General features: G+C 38.4%; 1 protein-coding gene across 1 annotated transcript in view; it reads left to right on the top strand.

Annotated features, from left to right (window-relative positions):
• Window positions 1-22,432, top strand: part of LOC129727628 (protein fem-1 homolog CG6966) — a 134,191-nt gene extending 111,759 nt beyond the window's left edge. Inside the window, exons 2-8 of the mRNA XM_055685623.1 lie at window positions 17,324-17,483; window positions 17,549-17,749; window positions 18,888-19,106; window positions 19,175-19,361; window positions 19,428-20,064; window positions 20,127-20,366; window positions 20,429-22,432. Coding sequence (XP_055541598.1) covers window positions 17,324-17,483; window positions 17,549-17,749; window positions 18,888-19,106; window positions 19,175-19,361; window positions 19,428-20,064; window positions 20,127-20,366; window positions 20,429-20,614 — 1,830 coding nt within the window. The 3' untranslated portion in view covers window positions 20,615-22,432. The remainder of the gene's footprint in view (window positions 1-17,323; window positions 17,484-17,548; window positions 17,750-18,887; window positions 19,107-19,174; window positions 19,362-19,427; window positions 20,065-20,126; window positions 20,367-20,428) is intronic.
• The last annotated feature ends 261 nt before the right edge of the window (window positions 22,433-22,693 follow it).

Raw genomic sequence — 22,693 nt, 5'->3', positions numbered from 1 at the left:
GGTCACACAGGAAAATCTCAATATTTCAAAGAATAAGAAGAAAATCTGAATCTGGCTTTCATAGCTTTATTCAGTAACTCATAAAGATTCTTCACAGACGATATCTCGGAATTACACCACCTTTCTCTGATCGAACCAGCTTCAGACGTCTCGGAAAGTCGTCGCAAGCGGCGCGCACGTGCTCCATCGGCATCTCGTCCCAGATTTTCGTGATAACTCGCTTGAATTGCTCCAAATTTGTTATTTTATAGTCGTTCAGCTTCAACATCATGTATCCCCACACGAAATAATCCAGTGGATTCAGATCCGGTGACGACGGAGGCCATTCATTCTTCGAAATGAAATCGGTCAAATTTTCCTCACACCACGCCTGAACAACATTTGCGGTGTGGGATGGGGCGCCATCTTGCTGGAAGCAGTAGTAATCGTCTTCAAACAATAGTTCAGCTTGAGGCAGAACATTTTTATTCAAAACCGTGTCCAGGTAGTACGCTGCGTTGATTTTGACTTTGTTATCTATAAAAATAAGAGGCAGTTTACCTCTCTTGCAAATGGCTCCTTAAACCATCACTGACGTCTTATTTTGGAACCGGGAAACGTTCAGCTTGTTCGCAGGAGCTTGCTGGAAGCTCACACTCCAAACTCAATCATTTTGGCGATTGACTGTTTGCTCCAAAACGAACAGCTTCTCGTCCGAAAAAATATCTCGTTATCTGCGCGCCAACCGAGCAACTCCCGCGACCGTTGGTACCTTTTGTCCTTTGTAGCTTTGGTAACCCCATGAACCACCTGTTTTTTGTACGGTGTAAGTTTTAAATCCTTGCGCAGAAGCAGGCGGATTTATTCTCGGTCCATTTTAAGGTTCCTGGCCAGCTTCCGTGCAGATTGGGCGGGATTCCGGCGAATCCGGTCTCGTATAATCTTTTTCAGCCTTGGAGTTCTCACAGACCTTGGTCGTCCAGATCGTGCCTTGTCCTCTGTGCCTCCGGTCTCTAGGTTCCGATTTATGGTTCGGTACACGAATTTCCGATTGATTCCGAGCGGTTTTAGGTGTTTGAATATGTGTCCGGGTTTGTACCCTTTCATATATTCAGCGATAACAGCTGCTCTTAACTCTGCCATGGCTCACAACTCAATGTAAACAAACTGCACAGAACGAAACACTGCCACTTCGGGCAGTAAAGTTAACCTTTTCATTTGACATATAGATGGCACCAGAGAGATGCAACGTGTAGGCTACAGGCGACCCCAAAAAATGTGACCGGACTTTTTTGTCACCGTGTAGAGTCTTCGGCAAAGTTAAAGATAGTAATTTTGTCCTTTAAAAAGCAACAAATAAATATTTCCAAAACAAAAATTGAAAAAAAAATTATTTGAAATTTTAAACTTTCATGTTTTGTATTCTCCATGTCTATCCAACATTGTGTAATTTTTGTAGAAAAAAACGAAAGTTTTAAAACGTGAGTTGTTTTTAGATGTTTAATTCATTATAATATTTATCTGTTTTTAAGCAAACTGTCGCGGCTTTAATTTTTTTTCTCTTTTTAGATTTTTTTTCTCATATCTCCAAGATCAGACCACCATTAATGTGTGTAGCTAACTTCTAGCAGTTTTCCTAGAAAATAAGATGATTAGGATGAGCTTTTTGAAATGACTAGTTCAAAAAAATTTTTCGTAGATTTTTTCTTGAAAAAAAAAGAAAGTTTTTTACGGTGTTTACTTTTTTCGAAAAGACAAAATAATCATTTACAACTTTGCCGAAGACGTCACACCGAGCAAACAATCCGTTCTGGTTCTAAAAAAATGTTTGTTATAATCAAAACCAAAACCATCTTCACGAAACACCGTCTCAGTAATTAGTCGTTATTAAAAAAATACTAACAGATTTTCATGAGAACAGATTGCCAATTAAAAAATATTAATCCAAAACTATCGTGCATAGGACGATCGAAATATTTATGCTAGACGTTATCTTGATCAATCGTTGAGTCTAGAAAATTAAACGTGTTACGTTCTTTTGGGTTTATATTGAGAAATTTGTTACTTTACGATCTCAAGTAACCATTCTCCAGTTTCAAAGTTACAGAATCCGCTTTGACAAGTGGATGAGCTCGAATCTTAGTAGAATCAGTATTTTGGTATCAGAGAGACTTTTACGTAAGGGCAGGCTAGTTATTCTGCTTTATACGTGGAAAGAGCAGAGTGAATATTCACCGCTCACTTCTTGTCCAGCATGGGTGCTGCGTGTAGCATTTTTTTGCACTAAACTTCTTTATTCTTCTTTGTGCTGTGTTTCTGCCGCTCGCAAAAAAATTTATACACAAACAACACAATCTACTTTCCTGCTAAGATGCTCCCCTCATTTCACATATGCTTAAAAAAGACACAGTAAAAGCACTGCAGTGAGCTCTGTTGAGTAGTTATTGTGCATAATGTCCTTTCTTATGAGAAAGCTTACCCCCGCTTTATATCTCTCTGGAGAGAGATACAAGCTACTCAGATACGCACGATTTGCTGCTCTCTTCAAACAAGTGCGTCGTTTTGTCCACCAGTATGAGACCAGTTGTTTTTACAGTGGAAGTTTTTCTCCAACACGCTAGTGATTCTATGAGGAGAAATGACAAGCCTCTGTATGGGTTTATTCTCAAGCTTCCCCTCATCTCCTCACTTTCACCCATCCCCAACGCTAAAATATCTATCGCACAATAGATTTACGATTATGGTCGCAGTGAGGAAGTCCATACAGGAAATAAAACGCTAAAATAAAAAAAAACCAGAACACAGTTGAATGAATCACGTCTCATTTAGAGTTGCTGATACTTGGCAGCAGCAGTACCTAACGAGGCTCGATAAAGAAGAGCAATAGAGTTATTATAAGCGTGGAGGAAAGGGTAAGAATACACTAAGATCTTTTCATATGCGGGGGATGCGTTCCAAATTTGTATGGGCCCGCGTAAAAAAAAAAACTTTTTTTAATTTGCAAATGTTTGAACCTCATTTGAATATGATAGTGGTCAGAGACCAAAATGAAATCTTTTATATTTTGTGTGTTTACACCAAAGATTGTGAAGTTTTTTGAAAACTGGTTTATGATCACTCGTGGTTTAAATCGGAAAACGTGATTGAAATGAGTTCGATATCTGGTACCATTCGAGTAATGGAGGAAAGCAACCCACTTAAAAAAAGGCGTTAGAAAACCTTAAAAAGTACCCTCCCATTCCGTAACAGTCTGACCGTGGCAGATCTTTGATTCAAGGGGCCGGCACCGTTATCGATCTATGCAAAGCGGAAGCTACTGAAATGTTGTACACTAAGCGGAAGCTACTGAAATGTTGTTACGCGGATTCCCGAATTTACGCGGTTTTCTATTTTCGGGGATTCCGGAATCTACACGGTTTTTGTACGCGGACTACGAAATTTATTTACGCGGATTTCGGAATCTACGCGTCTTTTACGCGGTTCCCGGAATTTGCGCGTTTTTTACGCGGTTTTCAGAATTTGCGCAGATTCCGGAATTCACGCGGTGTTTTTTCGTGGATTCCGGAATTTACGCGTTTTTTTTACGGGGATTCCGGAGTTCAAGTGGTGTTTTTACGCGGCACGTATTCTCCGCGTAAAAAGCGACTCTAGTGTACATTGAAGACGGAAAATAAATCCTAAATCAGCCATCATGTGGATCTTTGAACAATATCATTTATCTTTTGGTTCTACAAACAACAACAACAAATTAACAAATCAAATTCCATTTTTTTATGACCACAATATTAAAATATCAGTGTGGAATAGCGCTTTTTACAACATCACATGGCAAGTTCCATGTGATGCCAGCTTCGATTAGACCAATAAAAATGCTATAAAAAGATGTATGATTTTGTCCGAATTCTTTGAGTTGAAAAATATCCTAGCTAGGGAATTCGAGAGGACGAACGAGATATCATGCTTGAACAGTTAACTTAACGATTGCGTCACGTCGTTTGTATTATCGGCCTGTTTAGTTTGATTTGCTTTCATTTCACTATGAAACTAAATGCAATTTACCTTCCACTAAACCATAAAGCTTTTTTACTGGCATAAATTAAACACTTCAATGAAAACTCAATGTGTGTATTGTTTTTGTTATTTTTATTGGTGGAATCATCTGACACATTGGTGGTCTTAAAGATAAAATATCGTAAGGCTAATAAAAATATTAACAAACAAAGCACTTTGAATTGTCGTCGACGGAGGAGTCGCCTGAACATTGTTATAGACATGATGAAGTTAAATAGTGCTGCTATGTCGTTAAAGCTGGCTGACATAGAGCGTATGAAGTCGTGTTGCCCATATAATGCATTGCGATGTCGCAGAGAGAGAAAGTTCCTTTGTCTTAGTGGCCTTTCCGGAGCATACACATTTAGCTGCTGCAAAAATCTCGGGGCATCAGTTTTTATAAGGCTGTGCGAAATTTCGATGTTTCCGAGTTTTAACGAAATTTTTCTCGAAATTCTTCATAAAATAACTAAAATAATGAATTTTAGGTAAATTTTTTCGTTGATTCATATTTGAAAAGAAGGTTTAGAGATGCTTAGAGTCTACTTAAGTGAACATTTTTAAAGAAAATACCGACTATCGACTATAAACGCTGCGAAAGTCCTGTATTTGTTGAGACCAGGTCGGTGTAATTTATAGTGAGCTGATGAAACCTAACGAAACCATCATCGGAGAACGGTAGCAACTTTGATTGATACGATTTAGCTGAGAATTGTGCGGAAACGATCACAGTACGAGCATAGACACAAAAAATGATTCTACCGCATGATAACGCTCGGCCTGGTACTGCCAAAGTCGTTACAACTTACATAAAATCGCTCAATTGAGAGTTGCTACCTTCAGGGTCTATTTTTCACACCAGAGCAGTAGGACTTATAACAGGTTAATATTTAAACATTTACCTAAATTTAAGGTGCTTATATTGCAAATGATCATTACCGAAGAATGATACTAGGATAATACTATTGCATTCTTGTGAAAAAAATTAACACTTATTTACAGGACATATTTAGTAGGCTATTCATAAATTATTAGGAGGTTCTGATACTACAAAAGGAGCTTTTTACTAAAAATAGGAAGTTTGTAGATTGTTTTAGAGCATTAGGCTCCGTTGAAAGCTTAGATTGACGGGGTGTTGAGTATTGAAACAAATTCTCAATTCACTTCAATCGAAACCACTATGATGCATTTCATAGACTCGGATTTTAATTTGCATTTGTGTTCTTCTTTTTTTTATTTCAAATGAAAACTCATTATCACTCAATGTGTTTTAATATGCACGAACTTGCATACGCTGTTATGCAGACATGTTTCAGTTCCCAATTTAATTTATTTCTTCGTAAAACTCGTACCAGTCAGTGTTGATAACTATCGACACGACTTGCCTTATTTTTTGCTGCGATGTTAATGTTAAATGAAAAAAGGCCGAATTCCAGAAACGAATTGCAACACCTGTTTTTACTTTCGACTTGGGGAACTGCAAATTAAAAAACCTACAACACAAATTAATTTAGTTTAATTTAAAAAAAACTTAAGTAAGTGGCTGCGTTGTTAAAGTCACCAAGAACTCGATCCCTCACTTAACCACATCTCACACTAGCACAAAGAATCTCACTCGCCGTCACCGGACAGACAAGATCAATTCCTGCGCGGCTTCTTTCCTTTGGGGGCAAATTTACCTTATAAGGAAACTGGCTGATTGAATGAGCCACCTCTTTGGCTAGCTGGCTAGTGAGTGAATGCCCCAACAAGTCCGGTGGACGCAAAGTTCATTGCTCTCGTTGGCAAACTATAGTAGGTCCAATCTAGCTGCTAGCAAACTGCAAACAACGACGACGACGACGGCGACTACGCGCATGCCCCTTCGGTCAAACATTCTTCACGCCGATCCAAAAACAGAACGCGGGTAATGTTTACAAAATAAGCCGCCTTGTTGTGCGGAACCTGAACTTGAACTTGGCCGTTCGAGGCACGGCTCGCTTCCATATTTTGAGTTACGGCAACGTAAGATATAAAACTGGCTTTTGAAAAGCAAGCTCGGCCGGAATTTGTGGCATTTTTTCGTATGTGATGATGCAATCGTACACAACCACAAAGTTAAGAGTTTGGCCCCGTTACGGCTAATAAATTCACCAGCTATAGCTTCCTTCATCACAGAATAAAAAATATATATTACTGCCTGCAACCTCCGCCCAATCCTTCCCTCCGGCGTTGATCGTCACGTCACGCCAACTAGTTTTAAATCCATTCGGCAATCCTTCGATTGGTTCCGAGCTTCTAATAATTCAAAGTCAAATATTGAGCTTTTAGTTCTATTCTGCTCATCAAATGTTCCGAACGTGGTTTTGTGCTCATTCGTCGTGGTTAGGACTTTTCATTCTCGTCAGTCCACAGAAGTGGGTTTTTTTTCTCGCTTCTCCCAAGAATTATGTCTTTGAAATAAAACATTTTAGCATTCCGAAAACCGTTCTGTCCGGGTAGGAAAATATCAACAAGCGCGACTGAAACTGGTTTCCCTATATTTGGTAAACAAAACAGTGTTGCATGTCAACTCTCGAGAAAAGAACAAGATTGGGTAATTCTAAGCGACGACCTTCAAGCGTTGGTTCCCTGAGCACGGGTTTCACACATTCAGTGGACATCTAACCGCGAACAGTGCCTGTGGTAGTACTAATAAAAGTTGTTCTCCGTGAAAGATGCTTCTACTGTACGTCAGAGCAGCGTACAGACTGGTAAAATGGCAAAGCATGAAAAGTTTTGCACTCTACAAAGTGATACTGTTAAGAAGCTTACTGTGCGGCATCGGATCTCTTCGGTTGTGGCTCGGGCTGAGGTATTCCCAGTGGGAACAAGCGATGCAGAAGGTATAGTTTACTAATTGATAAAACACACTCACACAAACGCAACGATCTCCATTCTAACTATAAACTCGAAAACCAGCTAGGTCTAACCTTGAAAGGTGATCTTTTAAGTGTATCACAAGGTGGTCAAACAAGTCACCAAAAAAAACCTTCAAGTTTCACTGTCAACTACATCGTTAAATTTTAAAATGCATTCGCTACCTGCCGCGGGGGTCATCTGGGGCCTACCTGTGCGTAAAGAAATAAAAGAAAAAACAAATCGTTACCAAGCGGTTTGCGGCAACAACAGCAACAGTACCGGGCGACGAGCCTCTCAGCCGTCGTCGTGCCTCTTGAGTCTTTCGGTGAAGAGTTGTTGGTAATGAAACTATCAACGGTTAAAGGTCAAGCTGTGTTCGCTGAACCACCGCCAACGGATCTATCAATTTTCTCGTGGATCTTGCGTAATCGAAACACGTACGCGAGCTACTGCGACGGGGTGCAAGAGTTGCTTTTGGACGAAGAATTGTAAACGTCCATTCTTTTATAATCACACAAATTTAATCCACAAGATTGCAAAAAAAACGGGTTTTAAGTTTCTCGCATCGGAAAGGTTTTGGCTATTCAGATCATGATAAAAAATGTTCTAATTCTTAGCCTATTTTTCTTGATTATAAGCTGATGGATCGTGATTATAAATGCCATGAAGCGTTATTCGTGTTTGCAAAATAAACTTCGTTAGAACCATTTTCGCACCATTTTGCATGTTTTTATGTTTGAGGTTTAAAGAAGAATTATTTAATCAAGAAATTACTGAAAATATCGAGTAAGTTCAAAATAGTAAATGACATAAATTGAACTTAAAATTACTAAAAATGCTGTTAAAATCTAGAAAAGTAATAAACAATATTGTTGTAATTCAGGCATTCCATGGAAAATGGGTAACAAAAAAAAAATATTTTTTTTGGCATCTCATTTTCGATTTTGCTGAAGCTTTTCACAGTTGTTTTTATTTATTTTTTTTTTTTTGATAAAGTGGTCTTCCAGCAACTCGCGCTCGAAAACAAAAAAATGTTACGATTTTGTATAACTTTGCAGGCTATCTTAAATGGCCTCATTTGAAACTTTAAATTGCATTCTATACGATTTAGAGGAATGACGCCTTTTACTATTTTATATGACACGTTAAATTTTTTCATATATAACCTAATATTGCGTTTTATGAGATTTGAATTCTATACGATATAAACAAATATAATGTGGCATCCTATGGAATTTTAAGCTTGGCATGCACATTTGAGCAATTTAGAATTAACATCCTTATACGTTTTCTGGTTTGCTGGGCTTATTTTAATATCAGTTTTTCATGTGGACTCGCGACTGCTGCTTCAAAAGAGCTTATTCAAAATGGTGACTGATAGAAACATATTTCTACATCAGAAAAACGACTTGTTTGATTGTAGGTTGTAGGTAATAAAATTGCGGTTCTAGGAAATATATATACACCGTAAAATTTTTTTTTAAATATCTCAAAAAGTACCTTTTTTAAAAAATCTAATTTTTTTACGCATTGAAGCTGGCAATATGTACTACTATCTGTCAAAATTTGGTGATGGTAAAATGAAAAACAAAAAATTTATGAATGTTTAGGTGTTTTGACATTTTCACTCTGAACTTATTTTCGAGTGTGTTTGAGTGTAGTTAACACATAACAATGTTGAAAATTTATCACTAAGAGCATGCTACCAATTCAACGCGCTGTTTTTGTACCATAACCGAACATTTTTATACTGGCCATGTTGAAATTGAATATGCGTAACTCACCAGCGAACCCTGTTATTAAAAGATTGTAAAAATGAGAAGAAAACACAAGGTAACCAATTTATACAAAGTTAACAGAACATTAGTTTCGCTATTAAAGTTGCACCTGATGCAGCCCTCGCTGCTGAATTACAAAGTAGTGTTACGCAATTTACAGTGTGTATATTTTATCTAGAACCGCAATTCTATTACCTACAACTTTGCTGAAGACACAATTTTAATCAAACCAGTCGTTTTTCTGATTTTATCTATCAGTCACCATTTTGAATAGGCCCTTTTGAAGCAGCAGACGCGAGTCTACATGAAAAACAGATATCGTAAAATAACTTCTTTATCAAAAAGGTACAACTGTGAAAAAATTAAGCAAAATCGGAAATGGTCGATCAGTGCGAAGTAGCATGGAATGACTCAATTTTCAAAAAAAAAAAATACTAAAAACCGTTCGTAAGATCCAAAAACCGAATATAAACAAATATTTTTAATTACGTTTCAATTTATGAAAAACTTCTAGGAGTTGGGTGTTGAAATAAGGAATGATTCCAAATTTTGCTGCAAATCGTAAATAGTAAAGAGCTCACAAAACCAAATCATCCTTAAAACTATTGAGAAGCGCTTTTGAGGGTGATAAAAGGCTTAAATATGACTCGAAATTTTACTAACTACCAGGTGATAAACGTTCTAAATGTTAACGAAAAAGATATGATCTCAAATAAGGCTTGAAGTCATTGAAAACACTTTTCAAATCTCGTCAGCTAAAAAGAACCTTTGAGAGTTAGAGATAACCAAGATAAGACTAGCAAGTTTTGAGAACGCTCACAAGACCATGAAATACTAAAATAGAAAATATCATTATTTATTGTTCCGTCTTCGGATAAATGGTAGACTACACTACCTTTTCTTCGAACGTTGATGTTAACTATTTGTTGAAGGCTCTCAGACAAGAGTTAAGTGAATTGTTCTGGCCATACGCAACGCAGTTAAAAAAAAAAAGATCTTCGTAGTTATCGGTATGGAACATAGAGTGGAAATTTCTGCAGTAATTTAAAGTAGTCGAGTATGTCGAAAATAAACATTGGTGCTTATTACGGGAGTCACTTCACGGTGAAATCAGAGTGAAGTGAATAAAGCCCTATTACGGGACTCACCTCAGTTACAAAAAAAGTCGCAAAGTGACATCTGCCGTGGAATCTGGGTTATTATGAGTGTCATATGAGTGAAGTGAAAACGGAAAAAGCGACGTTTCGCGTAAAATTTTTTCACGACCATTTTGAACGGGGAAACGGGGAACGGGGATTTCACGAAGATAGGGAAATTAAAAAAATCGATTGATGTGTGGTCTAGCGATAATATATATGGGATTTATTTTCCAGTAACTATGCGAATCTTGAAAAAAATCGGCTCTCTGGGACTTACAAATTTTTGAGCTGCGACCAATGCACAATGGTCCAGAAACCAAATTTAGGGGGAAACTTGGGTCTAGAGCTCTATAGCAACATTTTAGAGAAAAAATTTCTTCTACAAAGTTGTTACATATGCTAAAGTGCTCATGAAGAAATATCAAAAATTAGAGTGACCAACATTTTTGGTGCACTTGATTGCACCTTTCTAACTCTAATCTAACTATCTAATCTAACTTTTTTATCTTTGTAGATAAAAGAACAATTTGTTCTACAATGTTATAGCTCCATTAATTTTAAGTAACTTCTTAAAAAAAAGTTTTTCTCTATCTTTGAAAACAACCGATTTATATTGAAAAAACATTTTTTACGCTCTAACTTTTTATTTCAAGTTTCATCTCAAAACTGTATTTGAACGACTCTTAGAGCTTTTTAAGAGAAACGATTTGCAATGCTGACATCGTAAATATTTCAATTTTACTCAAAGTTATTATTATTTTTCATAAAAAATATGCGTTTTTCATTTGTATGTCATTCTTTTTGGAGCAAACATAAAAATTATCTCTTGGTCTCATTTTGAAGGGCATACTTGACTCTATAAATGGGGGAACTTTTAGAAATATGTTTTCTTTTAAATTTGAGTAAATTCAATTTAAAAACAAGCCGAAAATTTCAATAATTTCATTTATATTTTATATTTTTTCTTATAACTAGACGTAATTACCTTTAAATTGACCCAAAAAGATCGAAAATCGATCAACTGGTTCAAAAGTTATGAATTCTTTTAAAATTAAATACATCGAACACAGTCGTTTTTTATGGTCACCCTATTTCGAAGTTGGTCACGCAAAGTGCTCCAATTGTTTTCAAAATCGCAGGGATGCATCTATGTTGAAAATAATCAAACCCGTATTATTTCGTTGGGTTGTTAAGGGGACCAGCTCCGAAATAGGGTGACCATAAAAAACGGCTATATTCGATGTATGTTATTTGAAAAAATTCATAACTTTTGAACCAGTTGATCGATTTTCGATCAACCCAAATTTCCCCCTACATTTGGTTTCTGGACCATTGTGCAATGGCACGTAAGGAAAAAATTTACCTTCAAATTTCGTTTAGCGGTAGAGCTCAACAGTTTCCTCTTGTCGAAAAATGTCCTCATATAAAATGTCAGCTCAATCGACCTTTCAGGACTTGAAATTTTTGAGCTGGGAAACATCCTCATTTCACTTGTTCTATTCTCAGTTTCACTTCACTGGCAATCTCACTTCACTTGAGGTGAAGTCGGGAATACGTGTCAAAAAGTAAAGTGAGCGTGAAAGTGAAATATATTTCACCGTGAAGTGATTCCCGTAATAAGCACCAATAACCCAGATTTCACGGCAGATGTCACTTTGCGACATTTTTTTCATTTACGTGAGTCCCGTAATAGGACTTTATTCACTTCACTCCGATTTCACCGTGAAGTGACTCCCGTAATAAGCACCAATGCTACGTGGCCGTTGAACCTCAATTTGGAATCTAGCATAACTCTTAGGTCGATGATAGACGGAACACGTTTCAACGGAGATGATTCCAAAGTGGTACTAGTGATTGACGGTGGTGCAACGACGAGAGAAGGAAATTATTTTACATTTTCGATTTGATTTGATTCTTTTGAATCAACCTTATAATCGTTTCTAAGGTCAAAACAAATCAACTTTAAACAACTATTTTAATTTTAAAAATTTTGAAAAAGCCTCTTCTAAAATCGAGGAATAAGATGAGAAATAATGCCAAAGTTCGCCTCAAATCGTAACGCTCATTAGGTCAAAAAAGTCTTGAAATTACTTAGCGCTTCTAAGTGTTGAAAAAGGCCGCAATATGATTCCAAAAATGCTATCTAACGATAATAAACGCACTGAATGTCAGGAAAAAAAATGGATACGAGCTCACTATAGGCTTAAAACGAAACAAAACTTGATGGTTCAAATGATCCAATATAAATTTTGAAATCCCCGAAAAATGTTTCTTCTCACCAAAGATAATCATACATTGATATAAAACTGATGCATGACTTTTACATTATTTAAAATGCAAATTTTTGTTCATAAATTACACTGGTCAATACAGATTTTGCCCTAGAGCTCAAACTGAAAAAAATAAAGATTGAAGATCTTTATAACAGTTCTTGTGAATTTTGATGCCCTTAGCCGCCTCGAAAGCGAATCCAGCCTTCAGAAGCTTTAATGAAGTTTTCTCGCAGGCGAACAGAGAAACGATGAACTAGGCGAGCAAATAGTTCGCGGTCTTTGACGTAGTATAAAAGAACGCAGTTAAGAAAACGAGATCGGATTCGCACTATTGGGAAGAAAAAGAAGGCGATGTTACTAAAACTGAGGAGCCATATTAACGCAGACAGAGACCCCCACACGAAAGAGCTCGTACAAGGAGCCCCTGGTAGTGGACACTTACTACTAGAAAAACAAAAAACAATACGCGGAGAATCGAACAATAAAGTAACAACTAAGTAAAATCTCAGTGGAGCTTTGTTCCTTTAAGGGAATCACATTCAACAATAGAAAATTCAGAATATAGCGACAAAGTTTTTGGCTACTACAATGAACACAAATTAAACAAATTTATAATTAAAGATGCAGGAAAAAACTAGCAGGAGTTAAAAAAACTTACATTTGCAAAAAGGCAACTAAATTATATAGGGTATCAGCTCTCTCATTGTCAGGTCTTATCTATTATCGTCAGGGGGGTAAATGATGTCCAAGATCATGAATTTCTTGTATAACGCTTCTTTATTATGCAGAGTGCATCCCTGCAAAAGATTACTTCTGTATGACTGCATTAACTCCCGGACGAGATTCGACAAATCTGACGATAATAGAGTTAATATTGTTTCAGCTTGGTTTTTAAAAGGATGGTATTAGTTATTGTACGGACCGTAACATAAAATGCGCGTTAAATGCAAGTTCGTGCTTGCTCTGCTTCTCAAAAGTTCTGTTGCATTCCTTGTGTTCTGACGGTTAATCCTAGCTGCGAAAGTTATGTTGTAATGGAAATAGTAAAGGACCTATGTAGCTTCCTTGAGGCACTCCTATGTCAGTAAAGCGTAAGCTGCTACGCACTCCTGAAATGGCTACAAATTATTGTTGATTTCATAAATAGCTTTCGATTAAATCATTAGCAATTCCTCTCACCCCATAGTAATCAAGCTTTTCAAGCAGTGTATCGTGATTTAGTGTATCAATAGTCTTTTTAAAATCAATGAACAAGCCACCCACGATCAAATTCGCATTTCTTGGTTAACCAGTATGGGCCATTTTACGAGCTGGTAGGATACACGGTATTTGCTGATGTTGATGTTGCTTTTGAGTGCGTTATACCACCGGTTCCATGGTTTTTGCTGAAATTTTATTCATGAATTGAGTTCTGAAACGTCTCGTAAAATGGTCTACAACCGTGTAGGGTTGTTTTTGTTTCGCTCGACCTGGAAGTGAAATCGCATCTCGGTGCTCCGTTTTTTCCACTTTCTACGGATAACGTTTGTGGTTATGGTAGATGCGTGAACGTTTGGTCGATCTGTTAGGATGACTTTATGCGGTGAATGGTTGTAGAAAGGAGCGACACGTCTGTGTTAGCGCTGTAATGTTTTAATAACTTATTCCAATTCACAGGTTACGGGACTTCACTGTTCGGTCTCCAATCCAATCGAGTACTATTTTCATTCCGAGTTTCGTTCATCTGAATGCTGGAAAATATCAGGGAAATTAATGTTACATTTCAGGGAAAATCAGAAAGTTTATTTTTGAAAACTTTTTCGTCACCCTGATTCATGTTTTTAGCACAGCAACTATGTATATGTCGTAAGTTAGTCTCATAAAGGTTCATCACTTTTTTTGGGATCACAATTCAGCAGCAATCTGCCGAAGAAAACCGCTGCCAAAGACGTTCGATACCCTACATGACTATATTTATTTTGTTACATTTATCCAAATAAATCATGGTCATATCATTTATCAAAGAGAATCCTGATCAGAACTCCCATCCCACTAAAAAAACTCCGTTCCGTGGTCTTTGTAGGGATGCAAAGGTATACTCGGTCTCTAACAAAGCAAAGACTACGAGGAAGAAAGAGATGCCAGATAGTGGTTTACGAATTAAGCCCATGTGTACTAAAACTGACAAAAGGTTTTGAAGGTACTTCTAGGTCATAGCTGGGTCATAACCAGGCGAATAAAAGAATGTTTTGACAGTAGTTAGGTTGACTCCTGGTTGAAACTGGATGGGCACCACATTTAACAGATCATCAGATAAAACATTTTGAAAACAAAACTAAAAGAGAACGTTTGACATAATTTTTTTTTATTTTTTTTTTGAAAAAAGCTCTAAAAGTCAGTAAAAGCAAACATGGCATCAAGTCCCGGATTAAAATGTTTCTAACGGGTAAAATACTCAGAATAGAAAACAAGACGTAACACCGTTGAAATCTTACTAAAAGTAAGAAAAGGCCTAGAAGAGAAATGATTCCAAATTGAGCTCAAAGTGACCTTACAGCAAGGTTACAGAGTCCGCTTTGACGAGCGAGTGCTCGTGGGTTCGAATCTTAGTAAAATCAGAACCATTCAAAATCATTCTCAGGCTCCCTATTAACCTTTACTTCTTGTTGAATTCTACAAAACCTCGACAAATATTTCTTAACAAAAACAAACCCCTCTCAACATCAAACTGGTCAGGGGGCCACGCAGTTGGAACTTCCCCAGAGAATTGTAATTGGAAAAAATATTGGCCGGAGGCAGCAAGACTCGGAATAGTAAGCGTAAAAAGGAAGGGCATACATACAAGCACGAATGAAAATAATCATGTCACTTACTCTCAATAGTGATATTATTAATAATAGAAGTGCGGAATACGGCAAACACGCGAGCGATATCACTAAAGATCAATGTTTCTGGTCGCAGTGATGAGTCCCAACAGGAATAATAAGTTCAAAATGCTGTCATAAAACCATCGATTTGAAACTCTAATTCGGCAAAAAATAAATAAGGCCAATAAAGGAAAGATAAAAAGTTAAGCTTAAGACCCCTAAAAATCTGTCTGAATCTCTCAGAATAGGCCAAAACAAAAAATTATCCCAACATTTACTGAGACTAGAAAAAAGTCAAAAATTCAAGTCAGAAAATTCACAATTAGACGTAAAAACTCTGAATCGTTTCTTAAGGTTGGGAGACCAAAGCAGAAAAAAATTCGAACACTGTTGAAAAATACCTTTTTAATTCAGAGAAAGGCCTCAAACTGTCGTAAAGCAATTTCGATTTCTGAAAAACAGAAAAAATATATGCTTCATCATGGATTCATTTTATTATTTCATTTTTGAGTTATTCCATAGTTTTTTTTAATGTTCAAAATGTTATTAAGTTTAGAGCAAACGGAGAAATACATGAAGAACTAAGAAGGTACAACAAAGTTTAGCCACAATAAAACGAAATCGAGAATAAAAGCTATAAGAACAAAAGAACTTACTCTTCTTATTCCATAACATTTACAAGGAAAGTGTCAGACAAACGCTTTCATTTATAGGCTTTCGAGCCCTAGAGCACACACTGGAAAACTGGAACTGGATGAAAGATAATAGCTTTTGAACTGTTCCACGGAAATACGTAAATTCTTGAAGTTTTCCCGTAAGCAAACGTAAAAGCGACAAACGCACTTTCGAGCTGGCACCAACATTCACAGGAATGGTTAAAAAGCTATATATATATTTTTTTTTTTTTTTCAATTGGAGCCCTAGGGCAAAACCTGTGTGGACCAATGTAATCTTTCTGCCTTTCTGTTACTGTAAATCATATTTCAATTGAAATCAGCGTAATTGAACACAATTGCAAGCAAAAAGGGTTGGAATGATATTGATTGCTTGTGTTTTTGGTTCCTTACGTTTTAGTTTACGATGTAGGTTAAATAAAATAGTAGCAGAGAGCACAGAATAATGGAATCGCAGATGACAATTTTAGCACCCCAAACCCAAAGTTAATGTTGTTTGGATAAACCACAAAAGATGTTCATCTTATAAAAAATTAGAATATAATTTCGCACACTGATTCAGGAAATGTTGCTTCGAGAAAGCGTTTTAAAAATAATGATGAGTGGGGAGAGGACTCCCACGTGCCCTGCTGTTTCATAAAGTATATAAAAAAAGACTTTAGAATTTTTTAAGTGTCATCTAGAATTTTTGTTTTGTTTTCGAAACTGCAAAGGATATGACGTTTTCTATTCAGTTGCAAAATAACAATGAAAAATTGTTCATATGCAATCAGTATATTTTTCAGCTTATTTAATGTTCCTCAAGGAAGTAGTTTAGGTCCACTTTTTTATGCACTATCATCGATTAGAACGAGTTTCTCACGCTTAATAGCATTATTTCATGCTCCTGCATTTGTAATTCTCAGTTTAACTTCAACATCCAACATGTTTATGGTTGTTATTCAGTCTCCGAGTCGAGGAATTTTGAAATCCAAAAATTGCTCAATCATGCAAGGCGCCTGAACCTTGTCTCTTACCTGACAACTAACATGCAAGCTTGTAGGAAAAAAGCAGCGAGTCGGTAAACAGAAACCAAAACACACGTGACGAAAGCGAACTATTTCTGTCGAAACGAAAGTCGAACTTTGTTTCATGAAATCCTAACCGACGACAATCGTTCAATTGATCTTCAATTCCGTCGTAGCTAATATCGCCCCGCGCAGAACTTACAGAAGCAAGTGGATACCCCCGCTGATGGCAGCAGCTGTGGATAGTCAGTCAGTTAGCCGGCCGCCGCTACTCTGAGATTGCAGTAGCAACATCGGGTGTTTTTATTTATAGAAACCATTCGAAATCAAGCTTGGAATTGTCAATATTTGCGTACGGTAACATGTCATCATCTCACACACAGCACCACAAGCTGCTAAGGCCGGGTCATCAGCGACGGCGGCATCATCACTAGACATACGTTACATTTTTTCCTGGTTCGACTTTTTTTTCTCGTGTTTGTCCGCCATCGGGAATGGCGCTATGTGCTTACGTTGGAAAGACACTACCAAGAGTAATCAATCAATGTGTCAGCTGTACTAATGGCAATATATTTCAAGAAGAGTTTGTACTTGCTCACGGGGAAAATTGTTGTGACCTTGCTCTACGTTACCGTTTATTATCTTTAAAGTAATAGAAATATATTAACGCACACTATTTTTATTTCGTTTATTCCAGCGATACATCAGCGGACGGCCACAGAATGAAATCGAAATGCTAGTGACAGCGAAGACGGGTGGAGCGACACCACTGCTAATAGCCTGCCGAAACGGTCACTTTGACGTTGCACAATATCTAATCAAGCGATGCCATGCCGATGTTGAACAGCCAGGATCAGGTAACAGATTCACCACACCCAAACAGATTACCATCTTCCTAACTGCGAGCGTTCTACTATTTTAGTGATATTCGACGGTGAAACGATAGAGGGCGCTCCGCCCCTCTGGTGCGCTTCGGCTGCCGGCCACATCAGTATAGTGAAGCTTCTAGTCCAGCACGGTGCCAAAGTGAACAGTACAACCAAGACCAACAGCACACCACTGCGGGCAGCCTGTTTTGATGGGCACTACGAAATCGTCAAGTACCTAGTGTCGCACAATGCCGGTAGGTTGCTGCTGCAAGGTTAAGCATGTGTGCTCTCGAGAAGTTCCTTGCGGAAATCATCTGGTGCATGTGAGAACATTTTCGATCGATAAAAAGGAAGACGATGCAAAAAGCCGTCTAGTGTTACCTTATGAGGGGGATACAAGCGTAGGGGGGCTAAAAGAATTCATCCAACGGCATTGTCAATGCAATTTTAATTCAAATTTGCTTTTATGTCAGTTGACGCGACCTCTCTTACTGGTGCTTGTTAGCGAATCACTGCAAGCTGGGCACGCGTCTGAAGTTTGAAAGAATAATCACTTTGTATACCTAATCAGATTGGTCGGATAGATAAAGCCAGAAAGTTACCAAATTAAATAACAACTTTGCTAACTAGAGAGCAGCCAAGCGAGGAGGATCGTCCTGTAAGCTTGTAATGAATTGCTCGAAAAAATGAACAGAGAAAGACGAACCCTAGAAAATATTTTGATAATTTTCAAACGAAAACATGCTTAAATTTTAGGGTCCTTGATAAGTCACCGAATCTAAATGGTCTCGGATTTCAAAGTTAGTGCACTTTGCTAGTTTTGTTCATAATTCATAGTTATGACACGAAACGATTTCTGCAGATCACATTGCTCTGTTTATTGTATTGAAATCAAATGAATTTGTGGCACTTTCGAACTCGTGACAAAGGTGAATTAAAACGAGTCAAAAAATGTGTGCTTTCTAAAAAATGAATGGATGATTAGTAGAGAAATTTTGCTGTATACGTGTGATAGTCACGAGAACGCATTAACGATACAACAAATACTGATTTAAGGAGGCAGGTTTTGACACTTTTCCATGATTTAAGTTAAGCTTTGTTAGCTCCAAAATTGCCCAAATTGTGCGTAGAAAAAAACATTTTTAAGATCTGAGTTAGCTGATGGAGTCGCTTAGTTTTCAGTGGGGCAAATCATAGTGATTGATTACCATCCGCCTCCATGTGTGCACACAAATTTCTTGGTTTGCAATTTTTGTAAGTTTATCGTGGCTTTCTCATGTAATGCAAGCATAAAGTTCGCTCGATCTGTTTCAGCAAGGTTTCTATCGAACATTCTCAGAGCACTCTATCAAAACATTCTACAATTTCTAACCTCCTCTTTTGCCCCGCTAGATATCGAGGTAGCGAATCGTCACGGCCACACCTGTCTGATGATCGCCTGCTACAAGGGTCACTACAAGATAGCACAATACCTGCTCTCGCTCAAAGCGGACGTGAATCGGCGCAGCGTGAAAGGCAACACTGCACTGCATGACTGCGCGGAATCCGGATCGCTCGAAATCCTCCAGTTACTGCTACAGCATGGTGCTACGATGGATGTGGATGCCTACGGTAAGTAACCTCTATGAGAGTTATTGTTTGGCTTCTATTCATATAATTTTTCTTTGATCTCCTGACAGGAATGACACCTCTCCTGGCAGCCAGCGTCACAGGTCACCTGCCAATCGTGGAACATCTTATCAGTTTACCATGCGTCAAGCGGGAGGACAAAATCGCTGCCCTCGAATTGCTTGGTGCGACCTACGTGGACAAGAAACGCGACATGTTAGGAGCGCTCTCGTTCTGGAAACGTGCCATGGAAGATAGGTAAGTGATCGCTATTTCTACTCAACCCGAAACCATTTTTTTTACATTCGTTAAATCCTCTCGCAGATATAACCGCAACCCCATCCTACCGAAAGCGATGCGCGAACCCGTTCCCGCCTATGATTACGCACAGGAGGTGAACGATCTTAGCGCCCTGGACGAGCTCGTGATGGACCCGGACGAGATGCGTATGCAGGCGTTACTGATACGGGAGCGGATCCTCGGACCGGTACACCCGGATACCAGCTACTATATTCGCTTCAGAGGTGCCGTGTATGCCGACTCAGGACGATTCGATCGGTGCATAGAGCTCTGGACGTACGCCCTGTCCATGCAGCAGAATATCCTGGAGCCCCTGAACCCGATGACCCAATCGTCGCTGCTTTCGTTTGCCGAGCTGTTCAGTTTTATGCTGGGTGAAGCGGGACGACCGATTACGCGGGGACGCATTGTTCCGCCGATCGAAACGTCCGACATGCTGATTATTTTTAAGAAATCGATCCGCGAAGTGCAGCTCGGTCAGATAATGCTGGGACAACTGGCATCGCACGAACGGGACAGCACAGCTCTGAATCGAGCGCTCGTCATCTCACTGCATTTGGCCTGCTTGCTGGCCCGATTGCTAGACGAGGACGAGGAAATTTGTTGTGATAGCATGAAGCATCAGATTCTGCGTGCTTTCTACGAATTAGTCAGTTTAAAAGTAAGTCCCTTTCTTATAAGGTTTCCTTTACATTTTAAGAGTGTATTTTTTTTTTCTTTCAGATTGTAGCGAAATCCGGGCGCACAGCGCTGCATCTCGCGTGCTACAAGGAAGCGGCTCTCGTCGGTCGCTATCCTGCCTGTCAACTGCCATCACCCCGCCTCGCCAAGGCCCTGCTGCAGGTCGGTGCCGACCCGAACGCACAGGACGAGGCGGGCAACACCCCACTGCATTTAGCGGCTCTGACGCGACCCTGCCCGGCCAACCTGGCCCAGATATTGCTCCAGTATGGGGCGCATTTGGTGAGTCTCATAAAATTTAATCTCTGAACAAAAAATGAGTAACAAAAAATCTCATATTCTAGGACACCAAAAACCTCGACGGCGATACATTTGAATCGCTGCTCCAGAACCAGCGCCTCCACGAGCTGGTCAACCCAGTCAAGTTCACCCGCCTGTCCTGCCTCGCCGCTCGCGTTATTCAGCGCCACTCTATCCAGTATCACAACCAGGTGCCGAAATGTCTCTACGAGTTCATCGATTCGCACTAGGACCTCTAGAGACGACGGAAACGACGACGGGTTTGCTTGCTAGGGTAGACAACTAGTGGCACCCGAAAAACGGTGCTGTCTGTTTTATTTTTTTCTTTTGCCACACTCCCTTCATCGCTAGTGTTTAAACGGTTCCTTCGGTCAGGTATTCGAAACGGATTCGTAAATATTTAACAGGGATGGGCTTCTTGGTTTTCTGAGCAAGCGCAAAAGCTGCCCAAAAAATTTATCGACTTAGTAGAAGATTGCACCCTTCGAATGCGTTACAGTACTTTCTTTTAGTTGAAAAAGTAAATAAAAAGCATCAGCTTCCGATTTGAGCGAGCAATTCAAAACGGACCAGAGTGGTGAACTTTTGTACCATCGTATTGTCCAAATGGGAAAACTGAAAAATAAAAAAAAGATTTCCCTAGCCGTTACTAGTTATCGCGCCTAGAAGGTTCCATTTCTTTGACAATGCGACAGTTCTTCGCTTGTGCGCTTGGTGATTGTTTAGCGGCAAAACGCCCACAATCTGAAATTTATAAGCCTTGTACGAGTCTGATGTAACCAGAATTTAGGTTCGGTAGGTGACACTTTTTTCTATTAGTTTGTAAGGAAAAGCAATCTGATTTTTGCTATAATTTTATGTGTACGTTTAAAATGAGACGAGTCGAGCAAACGGTGAGAAAGTGCGTGCGCAAGTGACGGGAGGAAGTTTGTTTTTTCATTAGATTTTTCATCCAAGTTTTCCTCAAAACTCAACTATTTTATTGATTATTACACACTGTTTACTAGGTTAGAAAACTAGAAAGTATTGATGTAGGTACGCCCCAGAACATTTTTTATCCAAACATTGTAAAGATGGTCATACACAAGAGAAAAAAAATGTGCGTAAGTTTTGACAACTACAGCCGAATTATCTGTGAAATTAAACAAAGCAAAAAATTGAGTTTGAGTCTTTTTTTGACGAATAATTTAACAACACGCTTCTGCTGAGAGAAGTGAGTTTTTCAATTATTGGCTAGAGTAATCATCTAACTAGCAAAGGAAAATGTATTATGTAGGTAACGTAATGTATCTCAACTCATCGTTCGACGCGTAGATCAATCCAAAATGTGCATCCTTGACTTCGCTAGATCTTTAGCCTTACACACACGAAAAAAAAAACCCTTAACTACAGACACTCAAAACACAAAGCTACATGTAATGTCGTGATATCACTTTCGTAAGTGAAAAAACTTAGATTATCAGCTCACAACCTATAGTTTATATCTATACATCATCTATACAACTGCATGACTCAATCTGTAAGAGAAAAAATAATCAGAATAATAAAAAATGCGAATAGAATCATTCAATCAATGGTGAAAAAAAGTCTATCATATGTACGCCAAGCATATATAATCAATATGGACATACCAACGCAGCAGAGTTTGCTTGTTTGAAAGTTTAAAAGCGTAGTGATTTATCAGTACGTAGTAGCAATTTAAAATGAAACAAAATAAAAAACGAACTATACCAACCAACACCCCCTTACAAATACCAATCGTAAAATCGAAAACGCTAAAAGTAAGCAGCAAGAAGAATAGTTGTAATAGGAGAAAAACAAGGAGAACGAATGATCCCAAAACAAAAAAAAAAGTGAACAGCAGCGAATGCGTAGAAGTAGCTGACGGGGCGGTGTCTAGCAAATAGCACCCCAGTTAGCCAAAACCCTTGATGTTGAACAGCCGAACGAGAGCTTGTAGCAACATACAAAAGGGAGAGATTCGTTCGCTGAGCAAAAATATTACTATAGCGAAAAATTATACAAATAAAGCTAGGAGAGAAAATCAAGTTTAAAAAAAACTGGTCTTCGGTGTGTTGTAAGAAATAGGTAAAAAGAATTAATCTTCAATTCACGTTACTCTATGTGACTTTTTCAAAACATTTCTGAAGCAGGTCTATAGATGACAGGTCAACAATCTTCAATGACAACCATTAAGTAACGAGCTGTCTTTTCAATGCCAGTCAAAACATAATCAGAAGGACTCATCTGCGAGAAGGGTTTCAATTTTTCCGGGCCAGTAGGAAGTTGCAACAAGACATTGAAGCAGA

This window comes from Wyeomyia smithii, chromosome 3 (genome assembly GCF_029784165.1).
Source record: "Wyeomyia smithii strain HCP4-BCI-WySm-NY-G18 chromosome 3, ASM2978416v1, whole genome shotgun sequence".
Taxonomy (NCBI): Eukaryota; Metazoa; Arthropoda; class Insecta; order Diptera; family Culicidae; genus Wyeomyia; species Wyeomyia smithii.
The sequence above is the reverse complement of the archived record's forward strand: the minus strand, read 5'-3'. Positions and strand labels throughout refer to the sequence as shown.